A 24,198-nucleotide genomic window follows, 5' to 3' on the forward strand; every position below is an offset into this window, starting at 1 on the left:
TGGGGCTCCTATGCTGCCAGCAAAATCTATCTTTGAATAAAATATTGGGATAAACTCACCTGATAACATTTTAAATGGCATCTCTTACTATCCTACCATATATCCATGTGCAATATACATGTGCTCAGCTGCATCCAACTCTGCCACACCATGGACTGCAGCTGCCAGGCTCCTCTGTCCGTGGGATTCTCCAGGCAAGAATACTGGAGTGGGTTGCTGTGCCCTACTCCAGGGGATCTTCCCGACCCAGGGATTGCCTCTCCTTTATTGGCAGGCAGATACTTTACCACTGTGCCACCTGGGACACCCACCACATATTCACACAAAATATAAATTTACTTTATAAAAGAAGTAAGAGGTCCAGAATGATTAAAAAAAAAACACCTAAAAGTTTTCATAATCCTTTACAAAGTGGTCAAAGTTTCTACATTATGGATTTTCATTGTGGTTATACATTTTAAAAAAAATGCAAAACACCAACATGAGCACCAAGACAATCTTGTGCTTCTTGAGATTAGAAATGAAATTGAACAAGAAATCATGAGGGAATATCTGAATATCCACAAAGAAACAAATAACAAATAGAACAACTCCTGTTTGTAAAATGCTTTAGCTCCTCTGTCCATGGGATTCTCCAGGCAAGAATACTGGAGTGGGTTGTCATTTCCTCCTCCAGGGGGTCTTCCTGACCCAGGGATCGAACCGGTCTTACATCTCCTACAGTGGCAAGTGGGTTCTTTACCACTAGCGCCACCTGAGAAGCCCTTATAATTTTTAAGGACTGTGAAATACTTGACATTCATAACGATCTTTTGGGTCAGATGGCTGAAGGAATCCCATGTCAAGCTCTGGAAACTGAAGTACACAAGGTAGAAAAACAGATGAGTTATTTCCATTCCAATTTGAAACTCCTTTACGTCTGGAAAATGGATTTTTAACAGTTCAGTCTGTGGAAAAAATTCCTACAATTGTCCCAATAGTACCTGGCTGAAAAGATGCTCAAGGCAGCTGTGTATCTTGTCCTGTTTATCACGAGAGATGCGAACATTTAGGGGAAGTTCATCACCTAGATATTAAAAAAAAAAATCATTCCTCTTATGTTTAACATTCCAAACCATTTTCGAGTAAATAAAGGAAAAAATAATTAAACACTAGCTCTTATTCCATATGTTAGTTCTCATGTTCAGAAAAAGAATTTCAAAGCTTTTCGACAGACATTAGGATGTTAGATTATCGCTCCTCTGAAGCTGCAGTAAAAGCAGAGGGACTCACAGAAAGAGCCCTGTGGTACCCGTGTCAATGATTCTTCCAAATGGTGCATTTATCTAATGGTTGAATAGCTGGGATAAGCAGCATATTTCAAATTTAAGACATTTCCCAACTGGATGAAAAGTCTTTTGTTCTTCATACACACAAAATAAAAACTGTATAAGACATTTATATCAAGCAGTATTTTTCTCATTGCCCCCTTCCCTATTGCCCACCTGAGCTCAGGTGCACCTGCTGTCTTCAAAGCCCGTCCCTCCTCTGCACACAATCAACAATGTCTAATGTCCTGGTAAAATTTGTTTCCTGTATAGTAATGCTATCTACCCTTTATAACCTTCTTCCTATATTCTAAGTACTGTCTGAGGCACTATGGTATTCAATTATTTTTTAAATTCATTTGTTTAAACCCTTCATAGTACCACAGAAACATCATAAGACAGCATTTATTAACATAAAAATCAGTTTATTCTTTCCATCTTTCAAAAAATTCACTGTTTATAAAGAGATTGGGAAACTGACTTTCTCAGGCATGTAAAACAAAGGCCATTGTGTGGCCACCAAGAATGGCTGTTCAAAGATAAAAAATGTGTATGGAGTAAACAAATGAATCCCAGAGGGCTGGCATCAGAGTTCACGTGGCTTCCCCAAACGCACCTGAGTCCATCTCATCGCTGTGAAAATATGAGCTGCACTGGCTGCTGCAGATGCTGGTGAAGGAGGCTACGGAATTCCTGTTGCTGTTGCAGTCACTGAAAGTGATGAGGCACATGTCATTTTCACAAAAGGACAAAGTTTGGCAAAGTCTCCCTGTCACTTCTTATTGGATAAACATAGTATGCCACTGTGACATTTGTTAATATGCTTTCTAGAAATTGATGAAGAAGGCAAGTTTGCTCAAATCACATTTTAGCTTAGTTTAAAAGAAAAAAATTCAAATTCAATCATATTTCAAATTTTCTTCTTATATAACCTAATCATGAATTAATTTTAGAATGCACAGTTATTGGTGTGGTCCAGTGGCTAAGACTCTGCACTCATAATATGGGGGGGCCTGGGTTTGATCCCTGGTCAGGGAATTAGATTCTGCATGCTGGAAGTAAGAGCCAATGCAGCCAAATAAATAAATACTTTTGTAAAAAAATAAAAAAGTAAAATGCATAGTTAATTTACAGGAGCCAAACCAAACTTAAAATGTATGATCCATTTGATAGTATACACCTGTAGTTGATTTATTAAGAGAGACAAATCCTGTTTCATGATCTCTGCCTATGAATCCTTACTACAAACTTCGATTATAACTCATTCATTGCATTCTGAGCCCTTTCCCATCCCCTCAAGGAAGATGATGCCTTGCCTCCACTCCAGAGCCCAGCAAGGATGTCTCACCAAGTAAGTACTGGATAACGATGAATGCCAAGGGAAAGAAAGCTGGAGGTGTGAATATGGACACAAGACAGATTTCAGGTTTCAGAAATTGTGCAGCAGACGAAATTCTTTTTGCCTTTCAGAATAGGTAAAAAAGACTTATTTAACTTTAAATATACATTTATAATTTCTCTTTTACTCTAGCGAGAACTTGAGAGTAACTTTAATTATCTGATAACTAGAAGTTGAGGTAAGAAAGTATTTTTAGATCTGTAATTTCCCACTGGAGAGAAACCACAGGTTCTTATTAAAGAACCCCATAAAGGGTTCTTATTAAAGGTCTCCTTAGAAGCTAAAAAGTAAATGAAACAGTAAAAGTGGTTAATCTGTTTTTTATATTATTAAATTTCTAGAAATAATTAACTCACATACTCATTAAAATCCTTTTCATATAGAAACTGGAACTGTAGAGTGGTTAATAAATTGTGAGCCAGGCCACCTGATTTCCTGGGTAAATTATGTAACTCCTGTGAGTCTCAGCTTTCTTAGATGTAAAAAGCAGTTAATACCAGAACTTGCTACAGAGGACTGTGGTAGGAATTACCTGAAATCATCCTGTTTTTCCCATGTGTCTGGTAAAAATAAGCTTTTTTTTTTTCAACTTTTTATTTTGTATTGGGGTATTGTTGTTCACTCGCTAAGTCGTGTCTGACTCTGCAAACCCATGGACTGCAGCACACCACACTTCTCTGTCCTTCACTATCTCCCAGAGCTTGCTCAAACTCATGCCCATTGAGTCAGTGATGCCATCCAACCATCTCACCCCCTGTTGCCCTCTTCTCCTCCTGCCTTCAATCTTTCCTAGCATCAGGTTCTTTTCCAATGAGTTGGCTCTTCGATTCAGGTGGCCAAAGTATTGGAGCTTCAGCTTCGGCATCAGTCCTTCCATGCAATAGTCAGGCTTGATTTCCTTTAGGATTTACTGGTTTGATCTTCCTGCAGTCCAAAGGACTCTCAAGAGCACCCGAATTTCAAAAGCGTCAATTCTGCAGTGCTCACCCTTCTTTATGGTTATGGTTTCAGGTGGACAGCAAAGGGACACAACCATACATAAATATGTCTTAATGGAACCTATGAGTTTGTGCTAAATATCTCTGATGAAACAACTTTGATTTAATAATAATTACTAAATAACTTTTAATTGTAAAACACTACATAATAAATGAGTAAGTGAGAGAGCAATCATCTGCAGTTGATGTGAATAAAATGGAAGGTTCGGAAGCTGCACACCCAGCACACATGACAGGTTACCAGGGCCTCCCTGGGGTTCCAGAAGACACAAGGGGTCAAAGGAGAGAAAGCACTTTCAATTAATGAAGTTCACTGCAGGAGCCATCATGTGAACGTCGGGTAAGAAGATGGCAACAGAGTCTGGAGGGAAGGTGTTATGGATGAATTGTATCCCCCTCCTCAGATTCATATGTTGAAGTCCAACACTCAGTGTACCAGACTATGACCTTATTTGGAGGGAGGGTCGTTACAGAGGTAATCAAGTTAAAATGAGGTCATCAGTGGGGACCCTAGTCCAATATGGGCTTCTCAGTGGCGCTAGTCATAAAGAACCTGCCTGCAAATGCAGGACACATAAGAGACATAGGCTTGATCCCTGGGTTGGCAATTCCCTGGAGGAGGGCATGACAACCCACTCCAGTATTCTTGCCTGGAGAATCCCACGGACAGAGGAGGCTGGCAGGCTACACTCCAGAGGGTCACAAAGAGTCGGACACGACTGAAGCAACTTAGCAGGCATGCATGAATACTAGTCCAATATGACCAGTGTCCTTGTAAGAAGAGGAAATGTGGACACAGAGACACACTTGGAAGGAAAAGAATGTGAAGAGACAGAAGGAGAAGACAGCCAACTGCAAGCCAAGAAGAGAGACCTGGTACAGAGCCTTCCTTCACAGCCCTCAGAAAGCAACAACATTGCTGACACCTGCATTTAGACTTCCAGCGCTAGAGCTCTAGGGTAATAAATATAAAGTTCTGTCGTTCAAACCACCTGTTTCTTGGTACTTTGTTCCCACAGTCCTACCAAAATTGTACAGAATGCATGGCAGGGAAGAAAAAATGCACAAAGCTGGTCACAGAGGTGAGGGAGTGAAATTTGTCCAATTAGCTTGAAACACAACGGAAGAGGAGAAACAAGACAAAAAGAGCCCCTATTCACTCAACAGTCCAATAATCAGAAACAGCTGCTGCTGCTCAGTCACTAAGTGGTGTCTGACTCTGTGTGACCCCATGGATTATAGTCCGCCAGGCTCCTTTGTCCACAGGGTTCTCCAGGCAAGAATATTGGAATGAGTTGCCATTTCCTCCTCCAGGGGATCTTGCCAACCTGGGTATTGAACCAGTGCCTCCTGACTGGCAGGCAGATTCTTTACCACTGAGCCACCAGAAACAGATATTCCCCCCAAACTGTTAACACATGCATGATTTGCTTATTTTCCATACATGTTACACAATCCATAAGAGAATAAAAAATCTCCCAAATTAGGCCCACTCAGCTGGAGGAAAAAATGGTTTTTCAAAATTTACACAGATTATAAAAGGGAAGAATTTGAAAGACTATGATGTCTCACTGTGCTGTCTGAGGTTGTTTAAGAGCTGCAGTTATTTTATGGGAAGTCCCCTGGAAGGCAAGGAGATGAAACCAGTCATTCTTAAAGGAAATCAACCCTGAATGTTCACTGGAAGGACTGATGCTGAAGCTGGAAGCTCCAGTACTTTGGCCACCTGCAAAGAACTGACTCATTGGTTAAGATCCTGATGCTGGGAACGACTGAGGGCAGGAAGAGAAGGGGGTGACAGAGAATAAGATGGTTGAATGGTATCACTGATTCAATGGACATGAGTTGGGCAAACTCCAGTGTACGGGCATACCACCCTGAACACACCTGATCTCGTATGAAGTTGGGCAAATGGAGATGATGAGGGACAGGGAAGCCTGGCACGCTTCAGTCCCTGAGGTTGTGAAGAGTCAGACATGACTTGGCAACTGAACCACAATAAATAAAAGCAACAGTCAAAAATTTTTTTCAAGACCTTTGTGGAAAACACAGAATCACCTTCAACTTGGTCGATGAGAAGAGTTTCAGGAATGAATGCATTTACCTGTAGGAGTCTCTGTTGCTGATGGTGTCATGACCCGAGTCTTCCTGCTCATCTCCGGCCATGTTAAAACAGACGCGTTTGCTGTTTCTCTCTCCCTTCTCGTTGTCACTGTCTGTTGGGACTATGGACTCAGATGCCTTACGTTCTAATTTAGGAGAATATGTTATCGAAGACAGAAGGCTGCAATGGGATTTAAAAAAGAAAGGGTAAGTGTACATTTTCACACAGGGGGCTACAAGTAACTACCTTGCTCATTAAATACGATAGGCTTATAGATATTTCTAGAATGCTTCTTCTAGATTTCCCCTGAAATTAATATCCTATTGCATATAATAGGGCTTCCCTGGTGGCTCAGTTGGTAAACAATCCACCCACAACGCAGGAGACCTGAGTTCAATCCCTAGGTGGGGAAAATCCCCTGGAGGAGGGCACGGCAACCCACTCCAGTATTCTTGCCTGGGAAATCCCATGGACAGAGGACCCAGGCGGGGCTGCAGTCCATGGGGATGCAAGAGTCGGATATGACTTAGCAGCTAAATCGCCACTGCATATAAAGCCTGTCATGCCAAGTTCCTCTCAGAGTAAGAGAAACAGCACACTACTTGGACGAGAAAGTTGTATTCAAATCTAGGTTCTGCCATGGATTAGCTGTGCTATCCTAGCAAAACCAGGATAGTTCTCCTTGACATCTATGAAACATGGGTAGTAAGAAGAGTGTCCCACAGGGTTGCTGTGAGAATGAAATGCATGCAGCGCAGTGCCGGTTCACCACGGGCACACCTCGCTCCCCAGCCACTGTCACCACCATGTAAAGATACCTGGGAAACCTTAAAGTGCTAGCCAAATATTAAAACAAACACCATACGGGCAAAATCTCCTCACTGACTTACCTTCAGACAATAAAAACCCCTCTACCACTCTCCCTCTGCTTTGGGTTTCCTCCAGGCTTTCTCTATTTGTCAGAGAGAATGTCTTAGGGCAAACCCTTCTCATGCTCGTGTAAACAGAAGTCCTGCCTTTGTGACCCAAAGATGCTAAATACAGTCACGTACAAGATGGGGACAGGAGGCAGCAGGGGCTGCTACCCCAAGGGCATCCACAATCCACACATCATCAAACAGTCGTGAATCTGCCCAAAGGAAAAGCTCTTCCACTGGAATTTTACAGCTAAAACACACTGTCAGACTCTGAATTGGCATTAAACTAGATTTGGACTCTGAGTTGTGGCTCGGCAGTAAAGAATCTGCCTGGCAATGAAGGAGATTCAGGTTTGATCCCTGGGTTGGGAAGATCACCTAGAGAAGGAAATGGCAACCCATTCATGTATTCTTGCCTGGAGAATCCCATGGATAGAGGAGCCTGGCAGGCTACAGTCTAAGGGGTTGCAAAGAGTCGGAGATGACTCAGCAAAGAAATAACAACACAACTGATTCCACCAGGCTAAACTCGAAAGTTCAGCCGTAAATCACTTCCTAAACTAACTCAAAACGACACAATAATGGAATTAGTCCTTACTATCAAACGGTGTGCTGTAAAATTGCAAAACAAATTAAACCATAACTGAACAAAGGACTCAGACATGCTTTCTGCAGCCAGCAATCATCTTTTCTTTTACCAAATACCAATGACATGCTGTTCTAACCAACAGTACATTTGCACGTTATCTTGACACCCATTTTTCTGTAGCAATGTCATATTTATTTTAGTTCAAGATCATGAAAAGATCTTACACTTCTTATTTATACCCCATAATGTCAAGCCCAATGCTGTGCACTGAGCAAATATTTATTAAGTGATTTCACTAATGAATTAATTACATTTATTGTACCATGCACTGTCCCTGGGGCTGTGAATACAGCATTTTACAAAACAAACAAAACTCCCTGCCTTCCTGAAGCTTAAATTATACTGGGAAGAAACAAACAATAAGCAAATAAACTGTATAGTATATAGTGTGTGGACAATGATGCTGAGTCACTCAGTCGTGTCCGACTCTTTGGGACCCCATGGACTATAGCCCACCAGGCACCTCTGTCCATGGAATTTTCCAGACAAGAATACTGGAGTGGGTTGCCATTTCCTCCACCAGGGGATCTTCCTGACACAGGGATTGAACCCGTGTCTCCTGCATTGGTAAGCAGATTCTTGACCACTGTACCACCTGGAAAGCCCATATAGAATATTACACGGCTACAAAGAGAAAGGGGAAAATTTAAAAAAAAAAAGAAGGAAGCTGGGGCTGCAACTTCAAATAGTCTCACCATGAGGTGGTATCTAAATAATATTTTGGCATTTTATAGTTTTTAGAAGCTTGGGAGAATGAGGAAGTTGTATTAGATTGCTCAGGGCTCTGTGAAGCTATGAATTATTTTAAAGACACTTTTTCTATTTGGAAAGACACTTTCATGTCTCCTAAGATAGATTGTACACTTCTTCACTCCCTCCACCTCAAAGGTTAAAGCATTAGATTAACTCCAATTACCCAAACTGCACACTGGCAGACAGATGAACCCTGAATACCAAAGAGGGAAGAGATGACAGAGTTCTCATTCTGCGAGGAGTCCTCTGTGCTTTAAACATCTTTTAAATGAGAAATCATGGGTCTCAGTATAAACACTTTTTTCAAAGCTCTGCAAATTATGTTCACATATTTGCTTTCCATTTTAAACAGTTGTAGTCTTGATTGTACTGATCCTGTGGGAACACTTGTTAGGCTAACAAACAGAGTATAGAAAAACAGTGTTTTTGACACTGAGTTTTGTTTTGTATTTTTTTTTTTTTTACAAAATTCCTAGATTCTTAGAAGCAAAAATAGAGGCTAAAGCTCAATATTTATGCTCACAGATATATTTTCCTTTACTTGTGTTCCTATACAGTGTTAAGCTCTCTCTGACAGCTTATAGGTCCATTGACTCTGAATGAACATCCTGAGCTGAGCATCATTTCTGGTCAGTCTGCACCTAATACTCCTGATGCATAAAGATTTTTGTATGTGGTAGATTGCACCTAGGGCTTCCCAGGTAGTGTGAGTGGTAAAAATCCTACCAAGGCAGCAGATGTAAGAGACACAGGTTTGATCTCTGGGTTGGGAAGATTCCCCTGGAGGAGGGCATGGCAACCCATTCCAGTATTCTGGCCTGGAAAATTCCATAGACAGAGGAACATGGCAGGGTACAGTTCATGGGGTTGCAAAAAGACATGACTGAAATGATTTAGCACACACACACACACACACACACACACACACAAGCAAGAAGGCACCATCTCTCCACAGATTAGCCACCAGCCTAACACTTGAGTGCCTAGAAGGTCAGGCACACTGGCTTTAGAAGCAGGGCTGCCCAGGCAGAGGTGCATCATGTTCTGGGATCAGAAAGAGGCTAATGCAACAGGAGCTCAGGGAAATAAGTTTTTTTTTTTTTTTTTGGTTGGGGGGGAGGGCAGGGACAAATCATGTTGGGATGTGCAGGCCACAGTAACACATCTCCTATTCTTCTACTTGCACTTCAGTGTCATTAAGTGGTTTTAAGCAAACAGCAAAATCTACCTGTACAGATTCCTCTGGCATCTGCCTAATGTAGAATGTACCAGATGGAGAGACGCAGCTGGAAAGTTCTATACAGAGTACTAGGGAGGGGATGATGGTTACCCAGTGCAAGGTGATGGGGTGGATAGGTTCTCAGGTACAACTGACAGAACCTGATAAGGTGCTGGAGGTGAAGCAAAAGGAAAGAAAGGAATCACAGAAGATACCTAGACTCTGGCTTCACAAATGGAAGGGATGGAGAATACTTTCCTGAGAAGAGGGACAACCTTGATGAGGGAGGGGTCAAAGTAGATTTAAATAGGTCAAAGTAGATATGAGGTTCAGAAACAAATTTAAGTTTGAGGAGTCTGTGATACAGCCCAGTGTTTCATAACCCAACTCACAGACAGACTGTGAGAAGAAATCATTACATATAATCATATAACTTCCCTATATCAGGCTTCCCTGATAGTTCAGTTGGTAAAGAATCCACCTGCAATGCAGGAGATCTAGGTTCAATCCCTGGGTTGGGAAGATGTCCTGAAGAAGGGAAACGTTACCCACAACAGTATTCTGGCCTGGAGAATTCCATGGACTATACTGTACATGGGATCGCAAAGAGTCGGACACGACTGAGAGCAACTTTAACTTCATTTAATCATATAACTGTGACCAGTGAGCTAACACACATTAGCTTTTATGAAACTGTGCCTACTTTTTTACATTAACTAGCAAAATGCTTGTGAAAACCTAAAAGATAATTCAATCACTAGCCTTGACGTTCCTATCTGTAATCTCCAGGTCGCTAACTGTCCTCAATAATGTGTTTTGTTCATCACTCAACTATGAGGCCCCAGACACTTGGAAAATGAAGTCTGTTCTCAAACTTTGTGTCTTCATCAGCCCTCAATACTCTTTACGCATTTTCTTCCTGTAAGAATACACCAAGTCTGAATTTTAAAATCCCGTCAAATCCCTGTACTCTCCACGAAATATTTTTCCCTTTACTTATGTCTAGTGCCTAAGTGTCATTAACTGGAAAATAGCCCATTAAAGGGCAAAAGTATTTAGTGAGAAAGTCAATTCCTAGGCAGATGTTAAGAAGTCCAGGATCCCCAAGAAGGAGAAAGGGGTCTGAGGCTCTCGAAGTGGAGATAGGGGTCTGGAATTCTCAAGAAGGAGAAAAGGACAAACTTTTTTTTTTTTTTTTTCTCTCTATTCCTTTCAGTTCAGTCGCTCAGTCGTGTCTGACTCTTTGCAACCCCATGAATCGCAGCACACCAGGCCTCCCTGTCCATCACCAACTCCCGGAGTTCACTGAGACTCACGTCCATCGAGTCAGTGATGCCATCTAGCCATCTCATACTCTGTCATCCCCTTCTCTTCCTGCTCCCAATCCCTCCCAGCATCAGAGTCGTTTCCAATGAGTCAACTCTTCGCATGGGGTGGCCAAAGTACTGGAGTTTCAGCTTTAGCATCATTCCTTCCAAATAACGCCAGGGCTGATCTCCTTCAGAATGGACTGGTTGGATCTCCTTGCAGTCCAAGGGATGCTCAAGAGTCTTCTCCAACACCACAGTTCAAAAGCATCAATTCTTTGGCACTCAGCTTTCTTCACAGTCCAACACTCACATCCATACATGACCACTGGAAAAACCATAGCCTTGACTAGACGGACCATTCTTGGCAAAGTAATGTCTCTGCTTTTGAATATGCTATCTAGGTTGGTCATAACTTTTCTTCCAAGGAGTAAGCATCTTTTAATTTCATGGCTGCAGTCACCATTTGCAGTGATTTTGGAGCCCCAAAAAATAAAGTCTGACACTGTTTCCACTGTTTCCCCATCTATTTGCCAAGAAGTGATGAGACCGGATGCCATGATCTTAGTTTTCTGAATGTTGAGCTTTAAGCCAACTTTTTCACTTTCCTCTTTCACTTTCATCAAGAGGCTCTTTAGTTCTTCTTTGCTTTCTGTCATAAGGGTGGTGTCATCTGCATATCTGAGGTTATTGATAGTTCTCCCAGCAATCTTGATTCCAGCTTGTGTTTCTTCCAGTCCAGCGTTTCTCATGATGTACTCTGCATACAAGTTAAATAAGCAGGGTGACAATATACAGCCTTGACGAACTCCTTTTCCTATTTGGAACCAGTCTGTTGTTCCATGTCCAGTTCTAACTGTTGCTTCCTGACCTGCATACAGGTTTCTCAAGAGGCAGGTCAGGAGGTCTGGTATTCCCATCTCTTTCAGAATTTTCCACAGTTTATTGTGATCTACACAGTCAAAGGCTTTGGCATACTCAATAAAGCAGAAATAGATGTTTCTCTGGAACTCTCTTGCTGTTTCGATGATCCAGCGGATGTTGGCAATTTGGTCTCTGGTTCCTCTGCCTTTTCTAAAACCAGCTTGAACATCTGGAAGTTCACGGTTCATGTATTGCTGAAGCCTGGCTTGGAGAATTTTGAGCATTACTTTACTAGCAAGTGAGATGAGTGCAATTGTGCGGTAGTTTGAGCATTCTTTGGCATTGCCTTTCTTTGGGATTGGAATGCAAACTGACCTTTTCCAGTCCTGTGGTCACTGCTGAGTTTTCCAAATTTGCTGGCATATTGAGTGCAGCACTTTCACAGCATCCTTAGTCAATTACACAACTCAGTTTAAACTCTGTTTAAACTAGGGATTACACAACAACAATGTATCTGGCTGTAGGACAGTTTCTCCTTCCTGAAAACCTTCTGACTAATCCTGATATCTTAGAATGTATTATGGGAGTGGGTCTGGAGGATCTTTCTATTGTTAAATTCTAATCTTGTTATCCTAAAATGTAAATTGTGGGAGTAGGTCTGGTAAAATTTTCACAAACTTGAGACATTCTTTTGATTCATTGTAATAACTAATTAAAAGTATACAACTCCATTGCTAACACCAGCAAGGGGGGCACTCTTTCTGCCCCCTTCTGATGTCTGTGTCAGAAGCTTTCTCTGTCTCTTTTATACTTTAATAAAACTTTATTACACAAAAGCTCTGAGCAATCAAGCCTTGTCTCTGGCCCCAGATTGAATTCTTCTCTTCCGGAGGCCAAGAATCCCAGCATCTTTCATGGTTCAGCAGCAATCTTTCATTAGCTTCCCAAAATGGAACAGGAATCACCAAGTCTTGATGAAATTCATAACATCACCTTACTTCCTGTTACTAGACAGCAAATCTGTCTCCAGTTCTATCTTTGGATCTGAACAAGGTAGGAGGATTTAGAGGAATGCCTACACGTCATGTCAAAAGACATGTTCCCAAGAGACAGGAAAACCAGACTTCATGATTAGACAGGCTCAGCACTAGGTCCTTTCACAGGAATGAATGACTTCTAGAAAGGCGAGCAGTGAGGTGCTTCAAGGTTTTAATTCTCTTAAAAACTTGGCAGAGCATCTGAGATCTGCTTCTTCACTCTGCAGAGAATAATTTCTACATGGTGAGAAAATTGTTTGGTAAATATCTTTTTAAATGATTTGTCAAGCTCCACTGCAGCATCTCTGAATGATGCAATGGGGGACACCAGGCACTTGGATGACTGAACTATTTTAAAGTGATTAGGTTACACACTGAATTATGGTGAAACATATTTATATTTGGGCTTCCCTGGTGGCTCAGATGGTAAAGCGTCTGCCTGCAATGCAGGGGACCCGGGTTCAATTCCTGCGTCGGGAAGATCCCCTGGAGAAGGAAATGGCAATCCACTCCAGCACTCTTGCCTGGAAAATCCCATGGATGGAGGAGCCTGATAGGCTACTGTCCATGGGGTCGCAAAGAGTCAGACATGACTGAGTGGAATTAAATTATATGGTGCACACAGAAAAGACCAAGGAAGTTGCTCATATCACTGGCGCATTTCACTTCACTTTCCTAGTAAACATGCACAGTTGGTGAAGGCTTTCAGAATAACAAGTAAAAATAGGTAAACATTTTAGGTAGGTAGTTTGGTTAATAAAAATAGCTTAACCCTCTTTCAGAAATTAGTGCTTTAAATATATAAACATTTTAAACCAAGTACAGGAAGCCCCTTGGCTCTAACCATTTTCTTGAAAGTATATCTACTTTAGCTGAACTTGTAAAAAAAAAATCAATAAATTAACAAAGACAGACAAAGTCTGGACAACTGCCAGGAAGTGCTGGGTAGTCAGTGCATTAGAAATCCAGTCTACAAGGCAGCGTTCACTCAGGTACATCAATAATCCTACCATTGACAAAGGACTCCTCTGAAAAGGAGGAGTAATAACTCTTGGTTTAACTGGAAGTGTGGGATTGGTCCAGATGCTCTCCTAAAATCCCTCTGAGATCTCAGATACATGAATGCTACTATCTATTGCCTTATTAATAAAAAGTCTTCCTCCTGAACTTTCTAAATACTTCAGGGGAAAAAAAGAGACTGGCTTCTAAAATAGAGTATAACATATATATTAATAATAAAATCAATTTATTAAGGAAAAATATAACATCCTAAAATATTAACTTCTCTGTCACACTGTCATTCTAAAACAATTCCAAATACCATATAATTGCTTAAAAATAACCACCTGTTCTCTCAGTAATCTCAAGCTGTTTAACTTGTTTATAACTGCCATGGTCACAATATACCAAGTGATAAAAGTAATTTTAAAAACTAGTGTATTTTAGACAAAGGAAAACAGAATTTCAATTCTAAATTAATTCATAAAAATGTCAGAAAACAATAGCACAGTAAATAGTAACTATCAAAATGTAATTTTAGGATCTCCCTGGTGGTCCAGTGGTTAAGAATCCACCTGCCAGTGCAGAGGACACAGGTTTGATCCCTGGTCTGGGAAGATTCCACTTGTGGCAGAACAACTGAGCCTGTGCCCTAGAGTCTGTGCTCCACAATGAGAGTAACCCCTGCTCACCTTGCCACAACTAGAGAAAGCCTGCACACACAGCAATGAAGACAGGGCACAGCCAAAAATAAATAATTAAACAAAATTTTAATAAATTAAGAGATAATCTTAGAAATATGATGCATCTAATATAATGATTTTCATCTCTAAATTTCAAAGATGTGTAAAGCAAGAGAAAGTGTCAGTTAAAATTTCATTAGTCTAATTACAACAGAGCCTTAGAGTAAGTTTTAAATATTTTAAGTCATATGTGAATTATCCATGGAAGTAGGGAAGATGTGTGTGAACTAAATAATACACATTTGATACTAATCTAAATCTGCAACTCCACAGTGAGTACAATAAAAAGAGGAAAATGGTCCTGATAGTCTTCAGATTCTACCCATTAGGATATATTCAACAATTTCAGGCTCCTAAATGATAAGCAAGCATGTCAAGCACTAGGCTGATTGCTCTTTGTATTCATTTTTATAATTTTCACCATAAATCAACACTTTATTATTCACCCCATTCTATACATGAGGAAGTGAACTCGTAAAGTCCTGTATTTCCTAGACTAGATGTGATCATAATCACACCCATGACATAGCCAATTTCCTATAGAGTTCAGGCAGTTCTCCAACCATCAAATTCTGGAATGAGAATCAGAGTTGACCTCTTTGGAAGAATATTATTCAACTCCTTCTTCTTCTCTGTTCTTAATTTTTTTAAAAGTTCCAAATTACTGGCACAGAGATTTGGATAATTCCTCAGTAAACCAATAATTCAATCAGAAGAGAAAAACAGGTGTTGGTCATTCCTAGGGCTATAGACTTTTAGTTTTACTCATTTAACATGTTAAAGATTTGGTATATTTTACATTTTTCCATAACATCTATCAAGTGCCTATCCACCAAATATTGTGTTCTTGTCTGTAACAGATACAAGCAATTCCCTATACACAGTTTGTAGTCTTCCAATCATATTGTTCAATCGAACATTTGCACATTGAAACTCAGTGTTTTCTGTATAAAAGAATTTTATTCTCCTCTCTGGTACTAAATTCAGTTCAGTCGCTCGTCATGCCGACTCTTTGCGATACCATGGACTGCAGCACACCAGGCCTCCCTGTCCACCACCAACTCCCGGAGCTTACTCAAACTCATGTCCATCGAGTCAGTGATGCCATCCAACCATATCATCCTCGGTCGTCCCCTTCTCCTCCCACCTTCAACCTTTCCCAGCATCAGGGTCTTTTCTAGTGAGTCAGTTCTTCGCATCAGGTGGCCAAAGTATTGGAGTTTCAGCTTCAACATCAGTCCTTCCAATGAATATTCAGGACTGATTCCTTTAGGATAGACTGGTTGGATCTCCTTGCAGTCCAAGGGACTCTCAAGAGTCTTCTCCAACACCACAGTTCAAAAGCATCAATTCTTCGGCCCTCAGCTTTCTTTATAGTCCAACTCTCACATCCATATATGACCACTGGAAAAACCATAGCTTTGACGAGATGGACCTTTGTTGGCAAAGTAATATCTCTGGCTTTTTAATATGCTGTCTAGGTTGATCATAGCTTTTCTTCCAAAGAGCAAGCATCTTTTTATTTCATGGCTGAAGTCACCATCTTCAGTGATTTTGGAGCCCCACAAAATAAAGTCTCTCACTGTTTCCATTGTTTCCCCATCATTTGCTATGAAGTGATTGGACCAGATGCCATGATTTAAGTGTTCTGAATTTTGAGGGTTTTTTTTTAATGTATTTATTTTAATTGCAAGTTAATTACTTTACAACATTGTAGTGGTTTTTGCCATACGTGGACATGAGTCAGTCATGGGTGTACGTGTTTCCCTCATCTTGAGCCCCCCCTACCTCCCTTCCCATCCCATCCCTCAGGGTTGTCCCAGTGCACCAGCTTTGAGTGCCCTGTTTCACGCATCGAACTTGGACTGGTGATCTATTTCACATATGGTAATACACATATTTCAATGCTGTTCTCTCAAATCATCCCACCCTCACCTTCTCTCAAAGAGTCCAAAAATCTACTCTTTATATCTGTGTCTCTTTTGCTGTCTCACATATAGGGTCATTGTTACCATCTTTTAAAATTCCATACATATGCATTAATATGCTGTATCAGTGTTTTCTTTTTGACTTACTTTCATTCTTATAATAGGCTCCAGTTTCATCCACCTCTTTAGAACTGATTCAAATGCATTCTTTTTAATAGCTGAGTAATATTCCACTGTGTATATGTACCACAGCTTTCTTATCCATTCGTCTGCCGATGGACATCTAGGCTGCTTCCATGTCAGATATTGTAAACAGTGCTGCAATGAACATTGGGGTACATGTGTCTCTTTCAATTCTCGTCTCCTCAGTGTGTATGCCCAGCAGTGGGATTGCTGGGTCATATGGCAGTTCTAGTTCCAGTTTTTTAAGGAATCTCCACACTGTTTTCCATAGTGGCTGTACTAGTTTACATTCCCACCAACAGTGTAAGAGGGTTCCCTTTTCTCCACATCCTCTCCAGCATTTATTGTTTGTAGACTTTTTGATAGCAGCCATTCTGACCGGTATAAGATAGTACCTCATTGTGGTTTTGATTTGCATTTCTCTGATAATGAGTGATGTTGAACATCTTTTCATGTGTTTGTTAGCCATCTGTATGTCTTCTTTGGAGAAATGTCTGTTTAGTTCTTTGGCCCATTTTTTGATTGGGTCATTTATTTTTCTGGTATTGAGCTACATGAGCTGCCTGTATATTTTTGAGGTTAATTCTTTGTCAGTTGCTTTGTTTGCTATCAAGCCAACTTTTTCACTCTCCTCTTTCACTTTCATCAAGAGGCTCTTTAGTTCTTCCTCACTTTCTGCCATAAGGGTGGTGTCATCTGCATGTCTGAGGCTATTGATATTTCTCCCAGTAATCTTGATTCCAGCTTATGCTTCATCCAGCCCTTCATTTTGCATGATGTATTCTGCATATAAGTTAAATAAGCATGGTGACAATATGCAGACTTGATGTCCTCCTTTACCAATTTGGAACCAGTCTGTTGTTCCATGTCCAGTTCTAACTGTTGCTTCTTGACCTGCATGCAGATTTCTCAGGAGGCAGGTAAGATGGTCTTTATTCTCTGGTACTAAATGCTTCCTTAAAACATAGGTCAACAGAATTGACATGTTTTGATTCAATGGACATGAACTTGGGCAAAATCTGGGAGATAGTGAGGGATAGGGGGCCTGGCGTGCTGCAGTTGATGTGGTCACAAAGAGTCAGACACCACTTAGCGACTTACATTGTTTGAACAACAACCACATCATTTTTAAGGTGATGGAATGAAGAGGACCTAAACGGTCAGCACAAATTCCTATATTTTCAAACACTACAAAGAATAATGGATGTTCAAGAGTCCCATTTCATACAGCTATTTTATCAGGAATATTTAAAAGGTCAGTAAATAAAATACTTACTCATCTATTTGACAAACACACATCTCCACCTCCTTCAGTGCAGTCTGAAGTTTGCCCAGAAGTTTCTGATAGATATCCTGGGTTTCTAAGTCTTCTTCTTTCAACAAATACCGGAGACCATGTCCATCTTGCTGTCCCAGAGACAGACCTGAAGGGGCTGCCATGGTCGTGATCGTATGTTGAATGTACACCATAGGGCTTAGTTTTCCTGAGGAGTTAAAATCATTCTATAGTAACAACTATTACCTTTAATTTACAGTAGCAATCCAGTGTAATCCATTTTAGACGCCCAACCTTACAAAAAATAAAATGCCAATCCAATGCTAAATTTAATTCAAGAATTAAAGCTTACAGGGAGTTGAGATTCAAAATTAGGATACAATTCAATTCCACGGCCCACTCTGATGGCATGGGATGGTACTCTGCTTTTCTTGCAGCTGCTCCTCCTATATTTTTCTCACAGTCACAGAGCCATTTCAGATGAAAGATTTCACAGCAAGATGAGCTGTGCTTATCAGACATACAAGGAAGCCAAAAACAATCATTCTTTTTGAAGGAAAAGTAATACAAAATGCATAAGTCCACTTTCATCCTACAAACACTTATGCATAATTATCCAAATGACTAGAGTGAGGAATCCTTTAGTTCAGACTTGCTGACATGCCAGGAATCTATCCAATTCCAGGGATGTGGGAATAGTTATGACTGCCTAAGTTACTTGTCATAATTTGATAAAATTTAAAAAGCTAACCTACCTTGTTCAGATTTATTTTCTTTATCATGAGAATTATGCTTCCTACTATCCAACTGAACGCCAAACGCACTCCCCAGGGATGTTGATGTTTTGGGATAAGAAACTTCCATCACATTGACATGGCAGTTGGTAGGGCAGAAGTCACTGCTGTGCAGAGGGGAGATTCTAGACTTGGCCTGTTTAAAGGTGGGCCAGGCTCTATTCTTTAGTACACGAGAAAACTGTAAATGAAAGAAGAAAGAGAAAGCAGTTAAACATGCTGTGATAATCAAACATTTCACTCCTGTCATCCACAGCAAAGTCAAAATAAAATTACATCATGTAACTGGAATGGGTGAAATAAATTATAAGTTGCTACAAATTAAGTCATTACTTTAAAACCTTCACATTCTTAGAAAAGCAAAGCCACAGAGGCAGCAAATGCAATGAATGCCTTTGAAACTCTGACTGCAAGCTAAGCGGTAAAAGAAATGAATTTAAGTGATCAATACCACTTACTAGGACTCAAATCCACAGGCTCCTAGCAGCTGAGAGTCAGAGAGAGAAATCGAATCAGCGTCCTAGGACACCAAGATAGGAACACAATATTTAAAGTGAGGCAAGCTGGAAGAATAGGGTAGCTGTCAGGTCAAGGGTAGAAGAAGGATTATTCCAAACACTGTGAGAAAGCTGACCCAGACCTGAGTCTGTGAACAGGCTAGACAGCAAAGCTCTGTGGTGGTACCCCTGAGGCAGAACAGACTGTACCTTCCATGGTTTCTACTAATGCCTGCCGAGCCTTGGTCAGGATCAGCCTGAAGACTGGTGTGGACTCTGCTTCTATGCCATTGAGAATAAAGTGATGCTCAAGGAATTTACACAGCTTCCTCATATAGCCACTCAATGACTTAAAACTTTGCAATTCATCCATGGTCTAGACGTGCCATGGTTTACGTGTGTGCTAAGCCATTCAGTCCACTCTGACTCTTTGTGACTATATGAACTATAGTCCACCAGGCTTTTCTGTCTATAGGCTTCTCCAGGCAAGAATACTGGAGTGAGTTGCCATGCCTTCCTCCAGGGGATCTTCCCAACCCAGGAATAGAACCCACATTGGCAGGTTCAATTGGCTTATGTCTCCTACATTGACAGGCAGGTTCTTTACCACTAGCACCACCTGGGAAGCCTGCCATGGTCTACACGGCCACCTAAAGTCTGATGCATACCCGGGTTATCTATCTCAAGCTCTCTTCCCTTTGCTCCTCTGGCTTGCACTCAGTTCCTCTCCCACACCGTCTACTCTCTGGAGATCCTGGTACAAACTGTTCAATATCACTAGAATATTCTTCCTTCATTTCTAAACTTCCTCCTATGCACTTTCAAGTTCTGTGAAATTGTCAAGAGATGTTCCTTGAGTGCCAGTCTAAGTTCAGTTTTCCTGGTGTTAGGTGTTAGGTTACAGCACTCTGTCACTCCCCCTTATAGTTATGAATAACTTTCTTATTTCCCTCTCCCTGAGCAGATGTGAACTCCACGAGGGTGATGCTGACATCTGTCTTGTGTACCACAAACAAAGCATCTCACAGAGACAGATTATAGTTTCAGAAGCAAAGGACCAAGAGCCACCAGCTCCCTAGTTTCAGTTGCGTGTGTGTGCTTAGTCACTCAGTCGTCTCTGACTCTTTGTGACCCCACGGACAGTAGCCCATCAGGCTTCTCTATCCATGGGGATTCTCCAGGCAAGAATGCTGAAATGGGTTGCCATTTCCTCCTCCAAAGGATCTTCCCAATCCAGGGATCAAATCCAGGTCAAACCCATTGCAGGCAGGTTCTTCACCACCTAGGCCACCAGGGTATGTCATCCCCAAAACTGGAGGGCTTCTGAGGTGGTGCTAGTGGTAAAGAACCCACCTGTCAATGCAGGAGATATAAGAAACAAGGGTTCAATCCCTGGGTCAGGAAGATCTTCTGGAGGAGGAAATGGACTTAGCGACTTTTCTAGGTTAAATTTAAGAATAAAGATGTGACACAAAAAATCACATCTTATAAGCTCACTATTAGAATATGATCTATCTTATGTATATATTAAACTATGCTTTCAAATCATATGTCAGAAGCTATGAAGCTCAGCAAAGTGCTAGCACATAGTAGGACTCTGAATGGAACTGGACTAAAATGTAGGAATCTATTAACAAATTATTAACATATTTGATAATGATATGAAAGTGAAAGTGGAGAGTGAAAAAGGTGGCTTAAAGCTCAGCATTCGGAAAACAAAGGTCATGGCATCCGGTCCCATCACTTCATGGGAAATAGATGGGGAAACAGTGTCAGACTTTAGTTTTTGGGGCTCCAAAATCACTGCAGATGGTGACTGCAGCCATGAAATTCAAAGACGCTTACTCCTTGGAAGGAAAGTTATGCCCAACCTAGATAGCATATTCAAAAGCAGAGACATTACTTTGCCCACAAAGGTCCATCTAGTCAAGGCTATGGTTTTTCCTGTGGTCATGTATGGATGTGAGAGTTGGACTGTGAAGAAGGCTGAGCGCCGAAGAATTGATGCTTTTGAACTGTGGTGTTGGAGAAGACTCTTGAGAGGCCCTTGGACTGCAAGGAGATCCAACCCATCCATTTGAAGGAGATCAGCCCTGGGATTTCTTTGGAAGGAATGATGCTAAAGCTGAAACTCCAGTACTTTGGCCACCTCATGCAAAGAGTTGGCTCATTGGAAAAGACTCTGATGCTGGGAGGGATTGGGGGCAGGAGGAGAAGGGGACGACAGAGGATGAGATGGCTGGATGGCATCACTGACTTGATGGACATGAGTCTGAGTGAACTCCGGGAGTTGGTGATGCACAGGGAGGCCTGGCATGCTGTGATTCAGGGGGTCGCAAAGAGTCAGACACGACTGAGTGACTGAACTGAACTGAACTGATATAGTGAAAAATGGGACTTCCCTGGTAGCTCAGCTGGTAAAGAATCCCCCCACAATGCAGGAGTCTCTGGTTCAATTCCTGGGTGGGGAAGGTCCCCTGGAGAATGGATAGGCTACCTACTCCAGTATTCTTGAGCTTCCCTGGTGGCTCAGATGGTAAAGAATCCATCTTCAATACAGGAGACCTGGGTTCAATCCCTTGGTTGGGAAGAACCCCTGGAAGAGGGCAAGGCAACCCACTCCAGTCTTCTTGACTGGAGAATTCTATGGACAGAGGAGCCTGGCTACAGTCCATGGGGTCACAAAGAGTTGGACATGACTGAGCGACTAAGGACAGCACAGTATAGTGAAAATAGTCTAAACACTGAAAGACAGAAAGGCATTTAGAGAATTCTTGATCTGTTTTTAAAAATATTTATTTATTTATTTGGCTGTGCTGAGTCTGTTAGTTGCAGCACGTGGAATCTTTAGTTGAGGCATGCAGTACCTATTTTTTTTTTTTTTTAAGTTGTGGCACACGAACTCTTAAGTTGTGGCAGGTGGGTTCTAGTTCCCTGATCAGGGATTGAACCTGGGCCCCCTGTATTGGGAGCATGGAGTTTCAGCTACTGGACTACCAGGGAAGTCCTAAGAATTAATCAATCTATTAATCTCCAAAGGCTTCGCTGGTGGCTCAGATGGTAAAGCGTCTGCCTGCAGTGTGGGAAACCCGGGTTCAATCCCTGGGTTGGGAAGATCCCCTGGAGAAGGAAATGACAATCCACTCCTGTACTCTTCCCTGGAAAATTCCATGGACTGAGAGGCTCCTCAGAGCCTGGTAGGCTACAGTCCATTAGGTCGCAAAGAGTTGGACACCACTGAGTGACTTCACTTTACTTTACTTTCACTTTTACTTCTAGTAGGGCTTCTACTAGAAGCCTTCTCTAAGGAGAGATAAGAAAGCCTTCCTCAACAATCAGTGCAAAGAAATAGAGGAAAACAACAGAAGGGGAAAGACTAGAGATCTCTTCAAGAAAATTAGAGATACCAAGGGAACATTTCATGCAAAGATGGGCTTGATAAAGGACAGAAATGGTATGGACCTAACAGAAGCAGAAGATATTAAGAAGAGGTGGCAAGAATACACAGAAGAACTGTACAAAAAAGATCTTCATGACCAAGATCATCACGATGGTATGATCACTCACCTAGAGCCAGACATCCTGGAATATGAAATCAAGTGGGCATTAGAAAGCATCATACGAACAAAGCTAGTGGAGGTGATGGAATTCCAGTTGAGCTATTTTGAATCCTAAAAAATGATGCTGTGAAAGTGCTGCACTCAATATGCCAGCAAATTTGGGAAACTCAGCAGTGGCCACAGGACTGGAAAAGGTCAGTTTACATTCCAATCCCAAAGAAAGGCAATGCCAAAGAATGCTCAAAATACCACACAATTACATTCATCTCACACGCTAGTAAAGTAATGCTCAAAATTCTCCAAGCCAGGTTTCAGCGACACATGAACTGTGAACTTCCAGATGTTCAAGCTGGTTTTAGAAAAGGCAGAGGAATCAGAGACCAAATTGCCAACATCCACTGGATCATCAAAAAAGCAAGAGAGTTCCAGAAAAACGTCTATTTCTGCTTTATTTACTGTGCCAAAGCCTTTGACTGTGTCACAATAAACTGTGGAAAATTCTTCAAGAGATGGGAATACCAGACTACCTGACCTGCCTCTTGAGAAATCTGTATGCAGGTCAGGAAGCAACAGTTAGAACTGGACATGGAACAACAGACTGGTTCCAAATAGGAAAAGGAATACGTCAAGGCTGTATATTGTCACCCTGCTTATTTAACTTATTTGCAGAGTACATCATGAGAAATGCTGGGCTGGAAGAAGCACAAGCTGGAATCAAGATTGCCGGGAGAAATATCAATAACCTCAGATATGCAGATGACACCACCCTTATGGCAGAAAGTGAAGAGGAACTAAAAAGCCTCTTGATGAAGGTGAAAGAGGAGAGTGAAAAAGTTGGCTTAAAGCTCAACATTCAGAAAACTAAGATCATGGCATCTGGTCCCATCACTTCATGGGAAATAGATGGGGAAACAGTGGAAATAGTGTCAGACTTTATTTTTGGGGGGGCTCCAAAATCACTGCAGATGGTGACTGCATCCATGAAATTAAAAGACGTTTACTCCTTGGAATGAAAGTTATGTCAACCTAGATAGCATATTAAAAAGCAGAGACATTACCTTGCAAACAAAGGTCTGTCTAGTCAAGGCTATGGTTTTTCCTGTGGTCATGTATGGACTGTGAAGAAAGCTGAGCACCAAAGAATTGATGCTTTTGAACTGTGATGTTGGAGAAGACTCTTGAGAGTCCCTTGGACTGCAAGGAGATCCAACCAGTCCATTTTAAAGGAGATCAGTCCTGGGTGTTCTTTGGAAGGACTGATGCTAAAGCTGAAACTCCAATACTTTGGCCACATCATGCGAAGAGCTGACTCATTGGAAAAGACCCTGATGCTTGGAGGGATTGGGTGCAGGAGGAGAAGGGGATGACAGAGGATGAGACGGCTGGATGGCATCACTGACTCAATGGATGTGAGTCTGAGTGAACTCTGGGAGTTGGTGATGGACAGGGAAGCCTGGCGTGCTGCAATTCACGGGGTGGCAGAGAGTCAGACATGACTGAGCGACTGAACTAAACTGACTGAGGGTTTCTCAGGTGGCGCTAGCAATAAAGAACCTGCCTGCCAGTGAAGGCAGATATAAGACACACGGCTTTGATCCCTGTGTCAGGAAGATCCCCTGGAGGGGAGCATGGCAACCCACCTCAGTCTTCTTGCCTGGAGAATC

General features: G+C 41.6%; 1 protein-coding gene across 2 annotated transcripts in view; it reads right to left on the minus strand.

Annotated features, from left to right (window-relative positions):
* The window catches only part of PREX2 (phosphatidylinositol-3,4,5-trisphosphate dependent Rac exchange factor 2), a 298,802-nt gene that overhangs the window by 108,613 nt on the left and 165,991 nt on the right, over window positions 1–24,198 (minus strand). For both annotated transcript variants that reach the window (XM_006061194.4, XM_045162805.1), the window contains exons 24-28: window positions 18,439–18,658; window positions 17,684–17,891; window positions 5,809–5,988; window positions 1,924–2,018; window positions 984–1,066 (exon numbers count right to left, since the gene is read on the minus strand). In XM_006061194.4, coding sequence (XP_006061256.2) covers window positions 984–1,066; window positions 1,924–2,018; window positions 5,809–5,988; window positions 17,684–17,891; window positions 18,439–18,658 — 786 coding nt within the window. The remainder of the gene's footprint in view (window positions 1–983; window positions 1,067–1,923; window positions 2,019–5,808; window positions 5,989–17,683; window positions 17,892–18,438; window positions 18,659–24,198) is intronic.

The sequence above is a fragment of the Bubalus bubalis genome, chromosome 15 (genome assembly GCF_019923935.1).
Source record: "Bubalus bubalis isolate 160015118507 breed Murrah chromosome 15, NDDB_SH_1, whole genome shotgun sequence".
NCBI classification, from domain to species: Eukaryota; Metazoa; Chordata; class Mammalia; order Artiodactyla; family Bovidae; genus Bubalus; species Bubalus bubalis.